The sequence below is a fragment of the Micromys minutus genome (genome assembly GCF_963924665.1).
Source record: "Micromys minutus genome assembly, chromosome: 1".
Lineage (NCBI taxonomy): Eukaryota > Metazoa > Chordata > Mammalia > Rodentia > Muridae > Micromys > Micromys minutus.
The window spans coordinates 82461089-82475381 of record NC_137969.1 but is presented as its reverse complement, the minus strand read 5'-3'; the positions used below and the strand labels follow the sequence as shown (position 1 = coordinate 82475381).

The 14293-nt window shown below is 40.0% G+C and overlaps 1 protein-coding gene across 2 annotated transcripts in view; it reads left to right on the top strand.

The window, feature by feature from the left end:
* ASTN1 (astrotactin 1) overlaps positions 1-14293 on the top strand; it is a gene marked incomplete at both ends in the record, with an annotated part of 305294 nt that overhangs the window by 108676 nt on the left and 182325 nt on the right. For both annotated transcript variants that reach the window (XM_080936628.1, XM_080936627.1), the window contains one exon: positions 3985-4172. In XM_080936628.1, coding sequence (XP_080792754.1) covers positions 3985-4172 — 188 coding nt within the window. The remainder of the gene's footprint in view (positions 1-3984; positions 4173-14293) is intronic.

Genomic DNA, 14293 nt, shown 5'->3' with positions numbered 1-14293 from the left:
TATGTAAGAAGAGATAGCACCCTGCTCTCTTTGTATTGTAAGGTTTGGAGAGGTACTGAAGATGTAAGGTTTGCAGGGGTAAGAATAGATATGGTATGAGCCCAGACAGATTTCTCTTTCTGGAGACCACAACTCCACTGTGTGCTGAAATTTGGCACTTGTGAAATCTGAACTGTAGAGGGTCCTGTCGAATTCATTTTATTCAGTACATTGCCACAAAGATCCTCTATGAGCTTTAATGGCAATCCTCTGTGACTTTGGATTAGAGTAACAATTTTATCACCATGCTAATTTGCTCCTTGGAGTCTCATGACTGGCTTGCATTACATTTCTTCTTGAGATGGAAACTTTCACACAGATGTGATTGCACTAATATTCTCAACCTTGTTTGTGAAGAAGTTAGCAGGGCTTTTACTATGTTCTGTATGGTTCTGTGTAATCCAGCCAGATATAGCATAAATATAAATACGTTCCTGGTTTGGCATTTGAGCTTTTTCATGTCAGATCCTGTCAGGAGAGGGAGAACCACCAAGGATAAATCTATTTTTGTATAATTAACATGAAACTAAGAATTGATGAATGTTCTTGGCAGATGTGGTGCCCTATTTCCTTTACCTCTTGCCCTCTACAGCGAACCAAGTCTGTGCAGAATCATAATATTGCCATTCACTGGGATGGGAATGTATAACCTGAAGAAGGGTTCAGAGAATCAGCCTGGAAGCCATGGCCAGAGATTCTGTGTTCTAATCTCATTGGCCCATGGAATATTTTGTCAAGGTCCTCATAGCACCTAGTCTCTCCTTGGTACCTCCATGCCTAGTGCCATGAAATGTAATATCTTAATCCTGATTAAAACATTGTAGCTGCTTATGGACATAAAGTTTTTTGATAAGATGATGAAGATGTTCAAGAATTAGACAGTGGTGATGATTACATAACCTGACCATAACCTCACACACACACACACACACACACACACACACACACACACACACACACTATTAAAACATGACTTGAAGGCATTTAAATTGTACCTCAACTTTAAAGTAAATCGTGATATAAAGACCTGGAACAAAATATTAGATTATTATACCCACTAAACTCATAAAAGATCACGTGGCTTTCCTACTTTAGGGCTCTGCCCATAACTCTTCCCTTTCTCCATGTTCTAAGGTTATACTGTCAGCTTTTGAAAACAGTGTAGAGGGCAATAAATAGTTCATTTGTCTCTGCCCCTGCTCTGTGTCAGGTTGGTTGACCTTGGTCTAGGTATTTCCTTGGTTTCGTTTCCATGGTTAAAGCAGGGCTAATGAGTCTGACCTATATGGTGGGGATCTGCTGGGAAACAAAATCTAGTTTATGAAGTGATTTAAAGAAACAGGTGTTAGATCATTCTGAAGAGTTACAGAAAAAGCTGAATGGCATCCAGACATGCTTGGAATAAATCTTAGCCTGAGTGGGGATGGTTCTGAAAAGAAGATGGACTTCATTATGCCATCAAATGCACTATTGGGATCTGGCATGCTGATGATGTTTATCTCTGCTGAGATGGGTACAGATTTGGTCCCGGGACAGGGGCAGAACAAGGGTTTGGGGGAGGGCATATTTCTAGGAGTCCTCTAGCACTTTAAAGCCACAAGAAGTCATGAGGAGTGTCTACTTGCATGGTATACAGCCATGGGCCTGGACACACTTGCTGATTATTGGGCCTGCACACATTGGGTTTGACTTGTGCTACTTTAAATGCTTAACTTCAGAAACGCATCCAAAGATGTTTTTTTATCTGGGATGTAGAAGAAAATTTAGACAAATGGTTCTCAAACTTCCTAATGCTGCAACCCTTTAATGCAGTTCCTCCCCATTGTGGTGACCCCCAACAATAAAATTATTTAAGTTGCTAACTGTAACTTTGCTACTATTATGAATCATAATGTAAATATCTGATATACAGGATATCTGATATGAAACCACTGTGACAAAATTGTTCCATTCCCACAAAGGAGGTACTACCCACATATTGAGAAATGTTGATTTAGAGATTTACAGGCGCAGTTCGTGTGAGAAGCCAGCATACCACTACACCCAATAAATAGGGAGGTGCCTTCTGAAAAGCAGCTCTGAAACCCAAATCTTTACTTCTTGGTCTCCTTGCCCTCTGAAGCTCCCTGAATTCTAGGCTAATCACATGCTAGATAACAGATGATCTACCTACCTGACAGAGCCTACAGAAAAGAGAGGCCGATTCTGAAAAAGCATACTTTATTGGCAGATCCCCTACACAATCTCAAGTTTCCTCTTCTCCCTGGACAGTGTGCTGTTGGATGGGCAAGGCCATCATTTCAGCATCTGTCAGGGGTAGGCCAATGACTCTTGTCCTATGAAAAACTTGGGTGACCTACACAAAAGAGCAATGGGCGTGCCTGTTCCTCCTCATCTTCCTCTTTTATTAGTTGCCTCATCATCCCTTTCCCTTCCCCACTTAGCATGAGGTATCTTTTCTCTTAGAGAAAACCACTTTCTTACCCTCTTGTTTGTTTTACTAAGGTCCTTTCTTCCTCTCAACATCCTACAGGGACTTGTTATTTGCATTCAGTTGTAGTGAGGTGTTTTAAACAATTGACAGCTCCTCGTTTTAATTAGTGCCCGAGTGCCTAGCACGGGGCCTGGTGCATAGAGCATAGGGCCAGTGTGTGTCTGTTAAATGTGTGGCTAAATCAATAAATAACATCAGTCTGCTCTTCCATAAATAGTGACGGATAATTATAAATTCCATAAATATTTAAAATTGCTTTCCTCTTTATGATTGTGATAGTTGATGAGAATATATTCTAAATGTGTCCATTAAATCTTTTTTATATCTGTGGAATAATTTTTGGACCAGAGGTGATAAATTTTGAGAGAAGATGCATGCCTTTTGAAAATGAAATTTTATAAAGAATTGATTTGTTAATGTGTGTATAGTAGAACACTGGTCCCCTTTGAGGCTGTAATAGTTGTTAAAAGAAACATGGTCTGAAGGCTAACTGGAGTCCTGGAAAATCTGGATTATTCAGATTTCTCTACTATCGGATATCTCAGAACTCTGATCTAACATTGCTTAGGAATAAGAGAAAAGAGGATGTGTACATAAGACATTCCTGCAGCAATATCTTGGTCCTCACGACAGTGCAGAGGGCAGAGTAGGTTTTTGTTTGTTTGTTTGGTTGGTTGGTTGGTTGGTTGGTTTCAGTTTTGTTCTTTAGCATTTTTCTACTGATGATAGCCCAGCTTTCTTTGAGGTACCTCAGCAGCAAGTGAGTATTTATATCTGTGATCAGGGGCCATTTCACTCCACTTTCTTCGTGCATGACATTTGCTTTGCAAAACTAAAGAGAAAAACAACAACAAAAAAGTATTAAAGCATGTCTTTACCTGTCATGACAAGTTATCAGCTGTCTCCAATGGACTGTACAGGTCATGACTATGGTTTCACAAATGGGCAGGCATCCCTGGTGGCTCTTCAGTAACCTCCCAGGACTGTCCCATAAATGACTGTTCTCTGCACAGTAATTACCCTTCTTGGTAGATTCACTGGTGTCTAGGAGTAATTGCTGGGTAACTAACGTGTCCAGATTTACAAGAGGCAAACAACCTTGAATTTACCTCAGGGGGTTATCAGGTATTCAAACTGTGCGATGTAAGGGATGCTATTGACCACAGAATGAGGGGAAGAACTTGAATTTTCACCTCAGTATTTTTCTCACTGGGTGAGAGCCTGGCTCACTAGTTTTATCACAGAAAGACCTATGAGGGCAGGGGCGGGGATAATTCTCTTCTCTTGATCTCTTGTCTTTCTTGAGTTTTATAAGTCGCAATAAACTTAGCTGTAGCCAGAACCCTTTGTTGTCTGCAAACAGAAGTAGCTTGTTGGTACCCAAAACCAGGAATATGAAATCTTGGCCCAGTCCAAAATCTTACTCTGTGACTTTGGTCGTTTTCCTTTAGAAATCTCAGGGAACACAGAAGACATCCCCCTGGTGCGCTGGAGGCAGCAATGGCTGGAGAATGGTACTTTACTTTTTCACATCCACCACCAAGATGGTGCTCCAAGTCTTCCTGGACAAGACCCAACTGAAGAACCCCAACATGAATCAGCAGAGGAGGAACTGAGGATCCTCCATATTTCAGTCATGGTAAGAGCAGGCTAGCCCCAGCCATCTGGTCACCCAGCCTATGTTCCTCTTGATATTAAGAGTCTTGATGCCAGCACTGTATTGGTCAGGTTTTCATTGTGATAACAAGATTGCTTATGAAGAAGCCTTCAGTTCTGGAGGTTAAGGTCATAGTGCCTGTATCAGTTCAGCTCTGGTGTGGACACTCACTGCTATTCGCATCATAGCAGAAGGCTATGACCTATGACCGGGGCAAGTGTGGAAGAGGTTGCACTCTGAACAGAAAGTCAAAGAGGTGCTATACAGTACCCTCCAAGGGCATTCTGATGATCAAGTTCTAATGAGGATTTTCTAGAGACTCCACCTCTTAAAGGTCCCACATCAACTCCCAATATTTCCAGTCTAGAAACTAGGCTTCCAACACAAGAACCTTTCAAGGAGAGTGGGCATTTAAACCATTTCAATAGACGGAGCTGTAGAAAATCCAAATCCAGGAAGATCATTGAACATGCTGATATATAAACTTCTCACTTGTAGGGAATGTATCCACATGTGCTGCGAAAGTTGCAGCTATTTCTACAGAGAAAATTCCCAACTGTTCTTTCTAGGAACATACCCATATATGGAGTGGCTTTTCCACATATGAGATAATATCAGAATGTCTTAGAAAGTAATTATTCAGCTAATATATTGGGATGTTTCAGAGAAATTACTTCATAAAGGTTTTTTAAATGACTGAATCTCCAAGCTGTTTGTTACTACCAAATCTTCTTAAGTTTTTTTTTTTTTCTTGAACCAGGAGAAAACAGCACCCTGCTTTTCTCTTATGCCACAGTAAAAGGGATGCCAGTAGAAGCTCTGTAGCTCAGTTTCAAAACTTCACCACCATCAGGCAATCTGCATGTAAATGTGAAGCCTCAAGAACATGATAACATTCTTCCCAAAGTACTAGGAACCTATACTTAAGAATGTCACCACAATGACATCCTATAATGACAGGAGTGAGAGAGGTGGGGGTTGGTAGTGTTTGTTTACTGTTGAATACTTAGCAATAGAACAAATGTATCGCATAGTTAATGTGGTGTCAATAAATACATTCTCAGTGAAGACAGGAAAATATTTGGCATCCAAGGCATTGGTGAGCCAATGCAGTACCTATTTATAGATTCCTGAGAGTAGGTTGACACTTCCTGTGGTTGCCCGTGGGCTATGTGTGTAGGACATGGCTACCTCATTGCCAGTATGCTCACAACCAGCCTAGGCCTTGGTCTAACTTTAATTCATCTCTTGCTCCAGTATTGTTTTACGTCTTCTAGTTATATCCAGTGCTGCATTAGCAGAGAGCATAGTAAGTTTTGAGTATTTTGTTATTGGTGGTAGCTTTAAAGGATAGAAAGATGCTGATCAAGAATACTGCAGGGCTTTAGGAAACACGCTGTGCTATTGTGATACCCATGAGATAACCCTACACATTAATGCCTGTGTTGAGAGCCCCTGAGGCGGGGGTGGAGGACAGCTAACCCTGGAATGAAGAGGAAACAGCATCAGTCTTGGAGCTAGTTTTCAGATCTTTCTTTTATATACTTTCAGTTCCCCACCACAGAACAGCAGTAGCACTTAATTTTCCAAATAAAATTGGCATTTTCTTTAGCTTCCTTTTACCCTTTTTTTTTAGCCAAGCTGGAGAAGGCAGAGGCTTGAAGGGTACAAATGAATGACAAGGACGACAAGTGTCAGTTGCCTCTAACTTGCCTCTACCTTCTGGGTGTGATCACACCTCATCCCCATAGATGTTTGGAAAGTCTCTGACCTCAGATGTTGCATGGAATCTCAAAGTGAACAGAGCACAGCCACCTTTCTCCGCATCCTTGTCAAAATCGCTCCTCAGTGGAGCTTGCAACCCACCTGGCCTTCCACTTTTGCCCCATTTGCATTCCACACCACACACCCACACACTACCTCACCATCCTCAGGCTGCTTCTCTAGAAACACTTTCAAAGTCTGAAGTTGAGGATCTGCCCTCAGCTCAGAAACCAAGCCTGAGGGTATCCTGTTTGAAGATGTCATTCCGAGAGTCTCTGATGGTTTCTTCTGAAGAGACTCTGGGATAGGTAGAGTGTATTGGATTCACTTTATACAATATCCGTTAGAGGTGATGTAGGCAGCTATTGGAGGGTGGGAGTAGCAGCCTGATAAATGTTAAAAGATAATAAAACCCTTTGGCTAGTAATAGTCCTGGGCAGTGTGATGCGCACTAACTCTCTTACTAATGAAATAACAATAGCAGAGCTATTTACCCATGAACTCTAACGATCAATAATGATGCTTTTTTTTTTTTTCAGATAGATTCAAAATAGAATCATTTGAAAAGAAAAGTTAAGGTTGTTGTAAAAATATAAATATGCCCCACCATTCTTTTCTCTCTAAGTAGCTGTGTGTTTAAAAGCTTAACAGGCAATTCTAAATATTTCAACATGCGCAGTGAATGCATGGTTTTGTGAAAACCTTCAAGTTTCTGTTTTTCTATATTCACTGTTCACTTGGCTGGGATGCCTTAATGCAGGGACTAATGTTTATTTTCATATTTTCCTATCACTGCATTTCATTTTATACACAGTGTATAAGGAATGATAGAATGTCCAATACGGTTATCTTTTGGTACCCTTCTGAGATTACATGAATGAGAAAGCAGAAGCTCTCCTTCCAAATGTGTCCGGTACAACCCTGCCATCAGCAAAATCAGGGGTTTGCACTCGACCAATATTCCAGCTGGGTGCTTTGCAATTTAAGACTTGGAGAAGGCTTTCTTTCTTTCTTTTTTATTTTTCAATCACATACTAAAATTTTTGAATTATTTTTTTCAAAAGAGTCACCATTTCTTCCTTGTGTACAATAATTGGATTTCCCTGCTGAAATCTTAAGTTATTGCTTTGAGGGTCAGAGGATATATTTTAACCCCCTGCATGATTCAAACTTAGCTGAAGAGATTTATTTCAAAATTTACAGGGTAATTGACACTTAGGACCATGACAGTGAAGAAGCATATTCTTTTGGACACTTCTGAACAATTGGTAGCAGAATTAATGAATTAAAACTGAGTGTGAATGCTAAGCCAACTGTTTAAAAAAATAACTTCAGCAACAGAGAAAATTCTTTATTCCACAGAAAACTAGACTTTGATAGGATTTACATCCGATAGCTAGACACTATGCAGATTTAAATTTCTCCATGACACTTCTGCTAATTTACCTTGTGATGTACATTTTTTCTTCTTCGAGTATGTAAAAAAAATCAATGGTGCATAATAAAATGTAAATATATTATTTCTATGTTTTCTGGTTGTAATTAAAGATGGCAATTTAATAGATTTCCTAAATGCACGTATGTTGGCTATGTTTTTTTTTTTTTTTTTTCTAGCAACTAGCCTTTAGTCTTGTCTGTCTGTCTGTCTGTTTGCCATTTGTCTACTTTTTGTTGTGGTAATTCCTACTGCTAAAGAATATCTTTTGAATGTTATTCTTCTTAGGAACAACTTACAATGGGGAAGGGTGTTTTTGAACTTCTATGTGTCCTTTTGAGCACTATGTGGACAAGCCCATCAGTCAGGGCTAAGTACTGTCCATAACCACTGCCCCTAGCTGTGTAAGGCTAGCACTGTCAGGCTCCTGTAGCCTCTGCCTGTCGGTATACTCCAAGGTCCCCAATGCTCCCTGCTCCAGGGAGCTTTGTGTAACCTAAAGTACTGTGATCTCTTTTGAAAAAACAATCAAAACTTAAGGACAAAAGAGATGCCTGGAACTGCAAGAGAGTCCTAGAGTCCATTAGATAGAGAAGAAGATTTAGGAAAGTTCCATTTTGGAGAAGCAACATTTAGGCACCAGTTAGTTCAAAGCCTTCCCTAAACCAACTGTGGGCAGTTCCAATTTTCAGGGCTGCCCAACAGCATTGTATTGAGAGTCCCCATCTTAGCTCTTACTGTTTTATGAAAGGTCGGTCACGCAGCCATCACTTGCCACTTTGCTTTGAGCTGGGATTTATTAATTCCTAGAGCACAGACATCAGGGATGTAAAGGAGTAGTCTCAAACATCAAAATCCTTGTTCTCAGGAACCACGGGTACTTCATCAGTGGACATGAGAAACAGTGCTGGATGCTCTCCAGTACCTTTTGCCCTCAGCAAATTTACTATGAAAATTTGTTAGCAAATTCATGAATCAAGGTCATTTTTACAGGTTTATAGTCAGCCAATATTATTCGTGTCATTCAAATCAGGCCTCAATTTAGCAAGGCCAATCCTTTGATCTTCAAGAAACAAATGGAAATGCTTAGGCATGAGTTATACTGCCGGAAAGGAAAGAACTGGAATAGTAAGTCAAAACCACAAAAACCGGAATCTGATTCATTTGCTCGCCATTCAAGACATTCATCATGTGACTAGGCTGACTTTCTGGTCATTCCCCTGTCTGTCAATGGCATCTCTAGACACTTTGCCATCCATTAACAAAGTAGTGGGCAGTCTCTAAGATAATCAACAAGCTCTCAAAAACAAATGGCTTTGCTCTGTTTGAAAGACAACTATGCAAAAACCTGGAGGCCACATGTTTTACTGGGAACAATGCTCAGCCTTCAGTAAGGTTTGTCTTGCAGGCTTCCTTCACCTGTCAACGTGGAATGGGTCTTTTTCTACCAAGAAGCACTGGACTCAGTTATGTGTTAGTTCCTTTGCTGAGTCAGTGGCTCATCCCTCTTGTTCCCAAGCAGTGCCTTTCTGTGTCCCTGTACTGTCAGAGCCTGGCTACAGTATAAACCTATTCTTGATTTAGAGTTGGAGGCATAGGCTTCTAATGCTGATTTTTACCACTTCAAGTAATTTACTGACCTTTCTAGAATCTTCATTATCTCATCGGCAATATGAGTGCTTTGCTCAGGCCTTCCAGAATTAGAGAACAGATCTACACTCAGGCTTTGTGAAGGATTCTCTCTACAGCTACAGGAGACACAGCACACTCCTGATTTTTAAAAAATGCAAATTTTCAAATGTCATACTTTCATGACTGGAAGGTTGCTTTCAGCCCCTGGGATCATAGCCTGTCTCCTTCATACCTGCTTCTACTGTTTTGTTGCTATGAGTTAGCACCTTTGTCAGCCCACTATCTGTTATATTTTTAATATTCTGATCATTTTATGTTTTAAATTTCCTCTACTCTTCATGTCCCCTTGTTGGTGACCTCCCCTGACACAGTTTTTTCAACTTTGTTTCTACTATTTCTGTTTTTCTTTTCTTAAATTCTAGTTCCTAAGGAGAGGGAGGTGGAGCAGGCAGATCTAACTAGTTACCACAGTCCCTGTTTGCTCCAAGTATTCATATCATGTTATCCTATAGGTAGACGTAGGCAGATGCAAACTTAATCTCTTCCTGTTTGCTATGGCTAAGGAGGAATGGGCTTAATATCAAACTCTTGCTCATGGCACAGCTAGGAACAGCATATATATTATATAAATTTGGAACATAAATATATATGCATATATATGCTATATGCATTGTTGTTTAGTTTCAGTGAATGTGTGTGTGTGTGTGTGTGTGTGTGTGTGTAATACTGTTAGTAATAGGTTGATTTCTTCTTTCACTTGGCAGAGCTGAATTGGATGCTTCTACAAGTACTGACTAAAAGGGTATTAGATGCTCAGATGCTCAGCTGGGAAAGTGTCTGCCTCACAGGTCTAAGGGTCTGAGCTGGAATCCCTAATATCCATGTAAAATTTAAGTATATAACACTATATATATATATATATATATATATATATACATATATATATATATATATATAATACATATATATGTGTGTGTATACATATAATATATACATAACTAACATTGTATGTTACATATAATATATTTTATATATAATTAACAGAGGCTGAAAATAACACTTTCATAGCTTGCTTGTTTACCCTGCTAACTGCACTGGAATTTACTGTGAAGAGCCGAGTAGAGTCCAAAAATAATGTGGGCACCATCCCCATCACTAACCATCAGCAGCAGCACAGTCATCAGAATGTGAATTTGCATTTACTCTTCTCTTATCACAACACTACAATGCAAAGTGTAACTGTCTTGACAGAAGAGGTAACTAAGGAACTGGCAGGCTAAGCCCTAACTGAAATGTCTATGAGTGTGCTGACCCGGAATTTGAATCTGGGTAGCTGACTGAGCTAGGCTCTATGTGAGGATATGTGGAGTTTTTGTTGTTGTTTTTGGTGGTCGTGGTGGTGGTGTCTGCATTTGTGTGTGTGTGTGTGTGTGTGTGTGTGTGTGTGTGTGTGCGCACACAGACACACACGCACGCACGCACATGTTCGTCTATTAAAGCATACAAGTAGACAACATGTGAGCACAGGTGAGTGGACAATCTCAGCGTATTTGTTCCCACCATTCTTCTTGTTTGAAACAGAGTATATTTGTTATTTTTCTGCAAACACACAGGCTAGCAGGCTGTAAGCAGATGCCTTCATTTTGTCTCCCATATCCAAGTAGGAGCACAGACATTTGTAAGGCATGCACTTTTACCTGCAAACATCTTACAAGTTTTAGTCTATACCTGCAGGCACACCCAGTCTAGCTCTGTCCTAAGGGAAGTAATCAACCTGTTTTTAGTACTTAAATATACTCACAGCAACTTGTGCTGTTTTGAGGACCCTTGCTGAGCCCAATCTGATACATTCCCCTTTGTCACTTCAGCTCATTGAGTCTATGAGCACTAGGACCCACTGCCATTATTGAAAACAGAGCTTTCTGGGGCTGTACCAGGCAGCTGACCTCAGATGCTCAGATTTCGTTCAGCTCCACTAAACCCACCTGCTAACCTTGGCTTCTACTGCCCATCCTCACAGCTGGCTTTGGGCTTATTGGCAAGGAAAACAGAGACTAGTTGGGGGATTCCAACTCTGGAATTGTTAAAGTAGTGTAGCAATAAACTCTGGAGTCTCTCTTTGTATAATTTCATCCTGTTGCTGGGAAGTTTTAGGAATCAGAAATGTCTTTCTCTAAAGCATTGCTGGCCTGCCATAGATTTAAACAAATCATTGACTCATTCGCTCATTTCAATATTGATTCTTTCATTTAACAATGTTTTCAGGTTTCAGACATCTTGTAAAATACTAAGTAGATAGAAATTGAATATGACAAGACCCTGTTTTAACAGAACATTTGATCATGTTACAAATACTTGATATTTGAGGGTAACCCTTAGCAGACCTAAGAGTCAGGTGAAACAGCTGTCTCCTCTCTTGTACTTTGGGTCTATTTTCTTTTAGTTTTGCTAGGTATCCTAAACTTCAATGAGACCTTCTGGCTTCCCCATCTTTCCAGACACCAAGGAAAGTCACAAACAGGCTGGATTTTCACAAACATTCTGATGCCTTTTAACCATTCAATGCAATATTCTGTCCAGAAATTTAGCTTGCTTCATACAGAAACTGTCAATACATCTCTGAGTTTTCCCAAATCCCTGGAGATCCTTTTAAGGGGAGGAGTCATAATCTTTATGATGTTTAAGTCAATATTTAGGGGTTGAAACACTTTATGCTCTTGTAGAGGACCCTTGTTTGGTTTGCAGCATCCACATGGATATTGCAACCATTTGTAACTTCAGTTCCATATGATCTAATGATCTCTGGCTTCCTGGGACACCTGTATGTATACACATCGTACATATAGGCACACATCACACATATACATAAAGCCAATATTCAAAATAACAAAGTTGTTGCATACTGATCCCCGGTAGTCTATCCACAGCAGTACACAAGATCATTTTTATCCCTAACACCACTCATTTTCCATAGACATTTTGTGAAATGGGGGAAGACTACTATATGTTCCAGATGTGAACTCTGAAACTTAGGCAATAGTCAAATATACCATGATATTTGAAGCCAGAATTCAAGGCACTTATATCCAGACCCATCTTTGCTACAATATTTTCTGAGTTATGTAGCTTCAGGGTTGCCATGTCTGTCTAGATTTCCAAACCACCATGTTTGGATTTAGCTAGGCCAGCAGAAATCCTATACTTGACGAAGATTAGGAAGGTCTATACAATACTGAGCAAATTGCTACCATAGTATAGTCTCAAAGCTACTTTAAAAGGTGAAGAGCTCCTCTGAACAGTGAGATTCAGGTTTCCAACCCAGACTGGCATTGCCTCTGAGTAAACACTAGTCCTTGAGAAGCCTATTAAACCTTAAGTTCTACAGCATTGAATTTCAGTTACATAGTTTACTGCAAGGGCTTTGCTATCAGAGAGACTGATTCAAATCATAATTCTATTACTTACTAAATTTTCTAGTGACATTGTGGAAATTGCTTTATCTCTTTAAACTCTCTTTAGGACACGAATAGTAATAGATCTTACTCAAGGGGCTGTTTTGATGATTACATAAGGGATTCTTGTAAAGCACTTCCTCCAGTGCCAAAACTATTGGAGATGCCCAGTAAATATCAGCTAGGTAAATTGTCAGAGTACTATGCAAACTGCCTGAAACAATTCTGTGTGCAATGTGTTACCCAGGGGGTCACTACCTCAGGGAGCAATCAAAGCAGTGGGGATCATAGCAACCCCCTCCAGGAGGCCTGAAGGATCTGTGCTTAGGGAAAGGACGGAGGTAATTAGGAACATGAAAGCAACAGAATTGGTCTATTACAAACTATGGCATGTATTCATAGACATCTAGGCCTTGATAGGCATCTGTTTCATTGCTAACAAGGTTTCCTAGCAGGTATCCTAGCAGGTATCCTATGGTTTAGGCTGATGATTCTATCTCCAAGTTCTCTGGAGCAACTTCATTAGCGTGCTTCATTTTCATCAAGCCAAGTGATGTCATTGTGGGAATTCCTTTTCTGTCCAGGTATCCATGCATACAAAGGTTGTTATTTCTTCCATTCACAAACAGAAAGGGAAGATAGCAAATAGTGGGCAGCACTCATAGCTAACATTGTGGGAAAACTCAGAGATTCTGTTTTCTGGTACTGGTGTCTTTCTCCAGGCCACAGTGCTACTTTTTGTAGCCTATCAACCAATCAATTTGTAGATTATCTTATAGACTTGAAGTAGCTTTTAAATCTGATTCTAAGCTTCCACCCTGGGGCTCTCATTGGAGACATAATAGACTTCAATACAGAAGGTGGAGACAGCTGCAAACTCACAGACAGAATCCTTTCAGGGACAAATATTATCTAAACTATGGCCTGTAGAAGGTAGCTGGTAAGCCTCTTCCACTCTGAGGGCATGTGAGCTTTGTCCCATCTGCTCAATGCTTGGAAATCAGTGCCCAAACTACCATAGATCCCATATATGTAAATATATTAGTATGATTTATTTCCAACAAAACTTTCTTTTGACAAGCAAGCAGTGGCTCGTATTAGGACTATAGGCAACAATTTGTGAAGTTGATCAGATAAATTTTTGGTTTTAGAACTTAAAGACACTAAAATCTGGTAGCCTGTTGAAGAAGTGCTGAGTTTCTGTATTCAGTGTGAAAAAAATTGTTAGCATATCAGTTTAGTCAGATCCACATAAACTGATTATAATTATTACTTACAGCCTAAATTATTTTTGTGAGAAATTGAAGGCTTTGTAGTATCCACAAATTCAGATGAACTCGAAGCACAGTACCTATTTCTGTGAGCTGTTGATGTGTTTAGTCAAGTCACATGGTGAGAACAATGCAGTGCTTATACTGGACAGAAGACTGAAGCAGCACAGTCATCATATGCTAGTTTCTTCTCTGTAAGAATCATGGCTCCTGTTTGGTTTCAACTGTGCTGCACACCTTTGCTTTGCTGAGATGTCAGGATATGGAAAAACACTCCTTTGTAGCTAAACACTCACTATAATTGTATAATAGTGAAAGTAGAACTGTGCCCTCCAATGCAGTACAATGATCAAGTTGGCTTATGTATAGGTATACACAATATAGGAAGCTTTCAAAGCTTACTGGTTTCTTGCATCCTTGCTGAGGTTCAGGGTGGACAATGTCTTTCAGACCTTGCCTTATCACATCAACTTTTCTGTGTCTGTTGAAGTTCAGCAGAGGTCTTGCTTTTTCTGAGACGATGATGTCAGAAGGTCTGAAGTCCTAGAG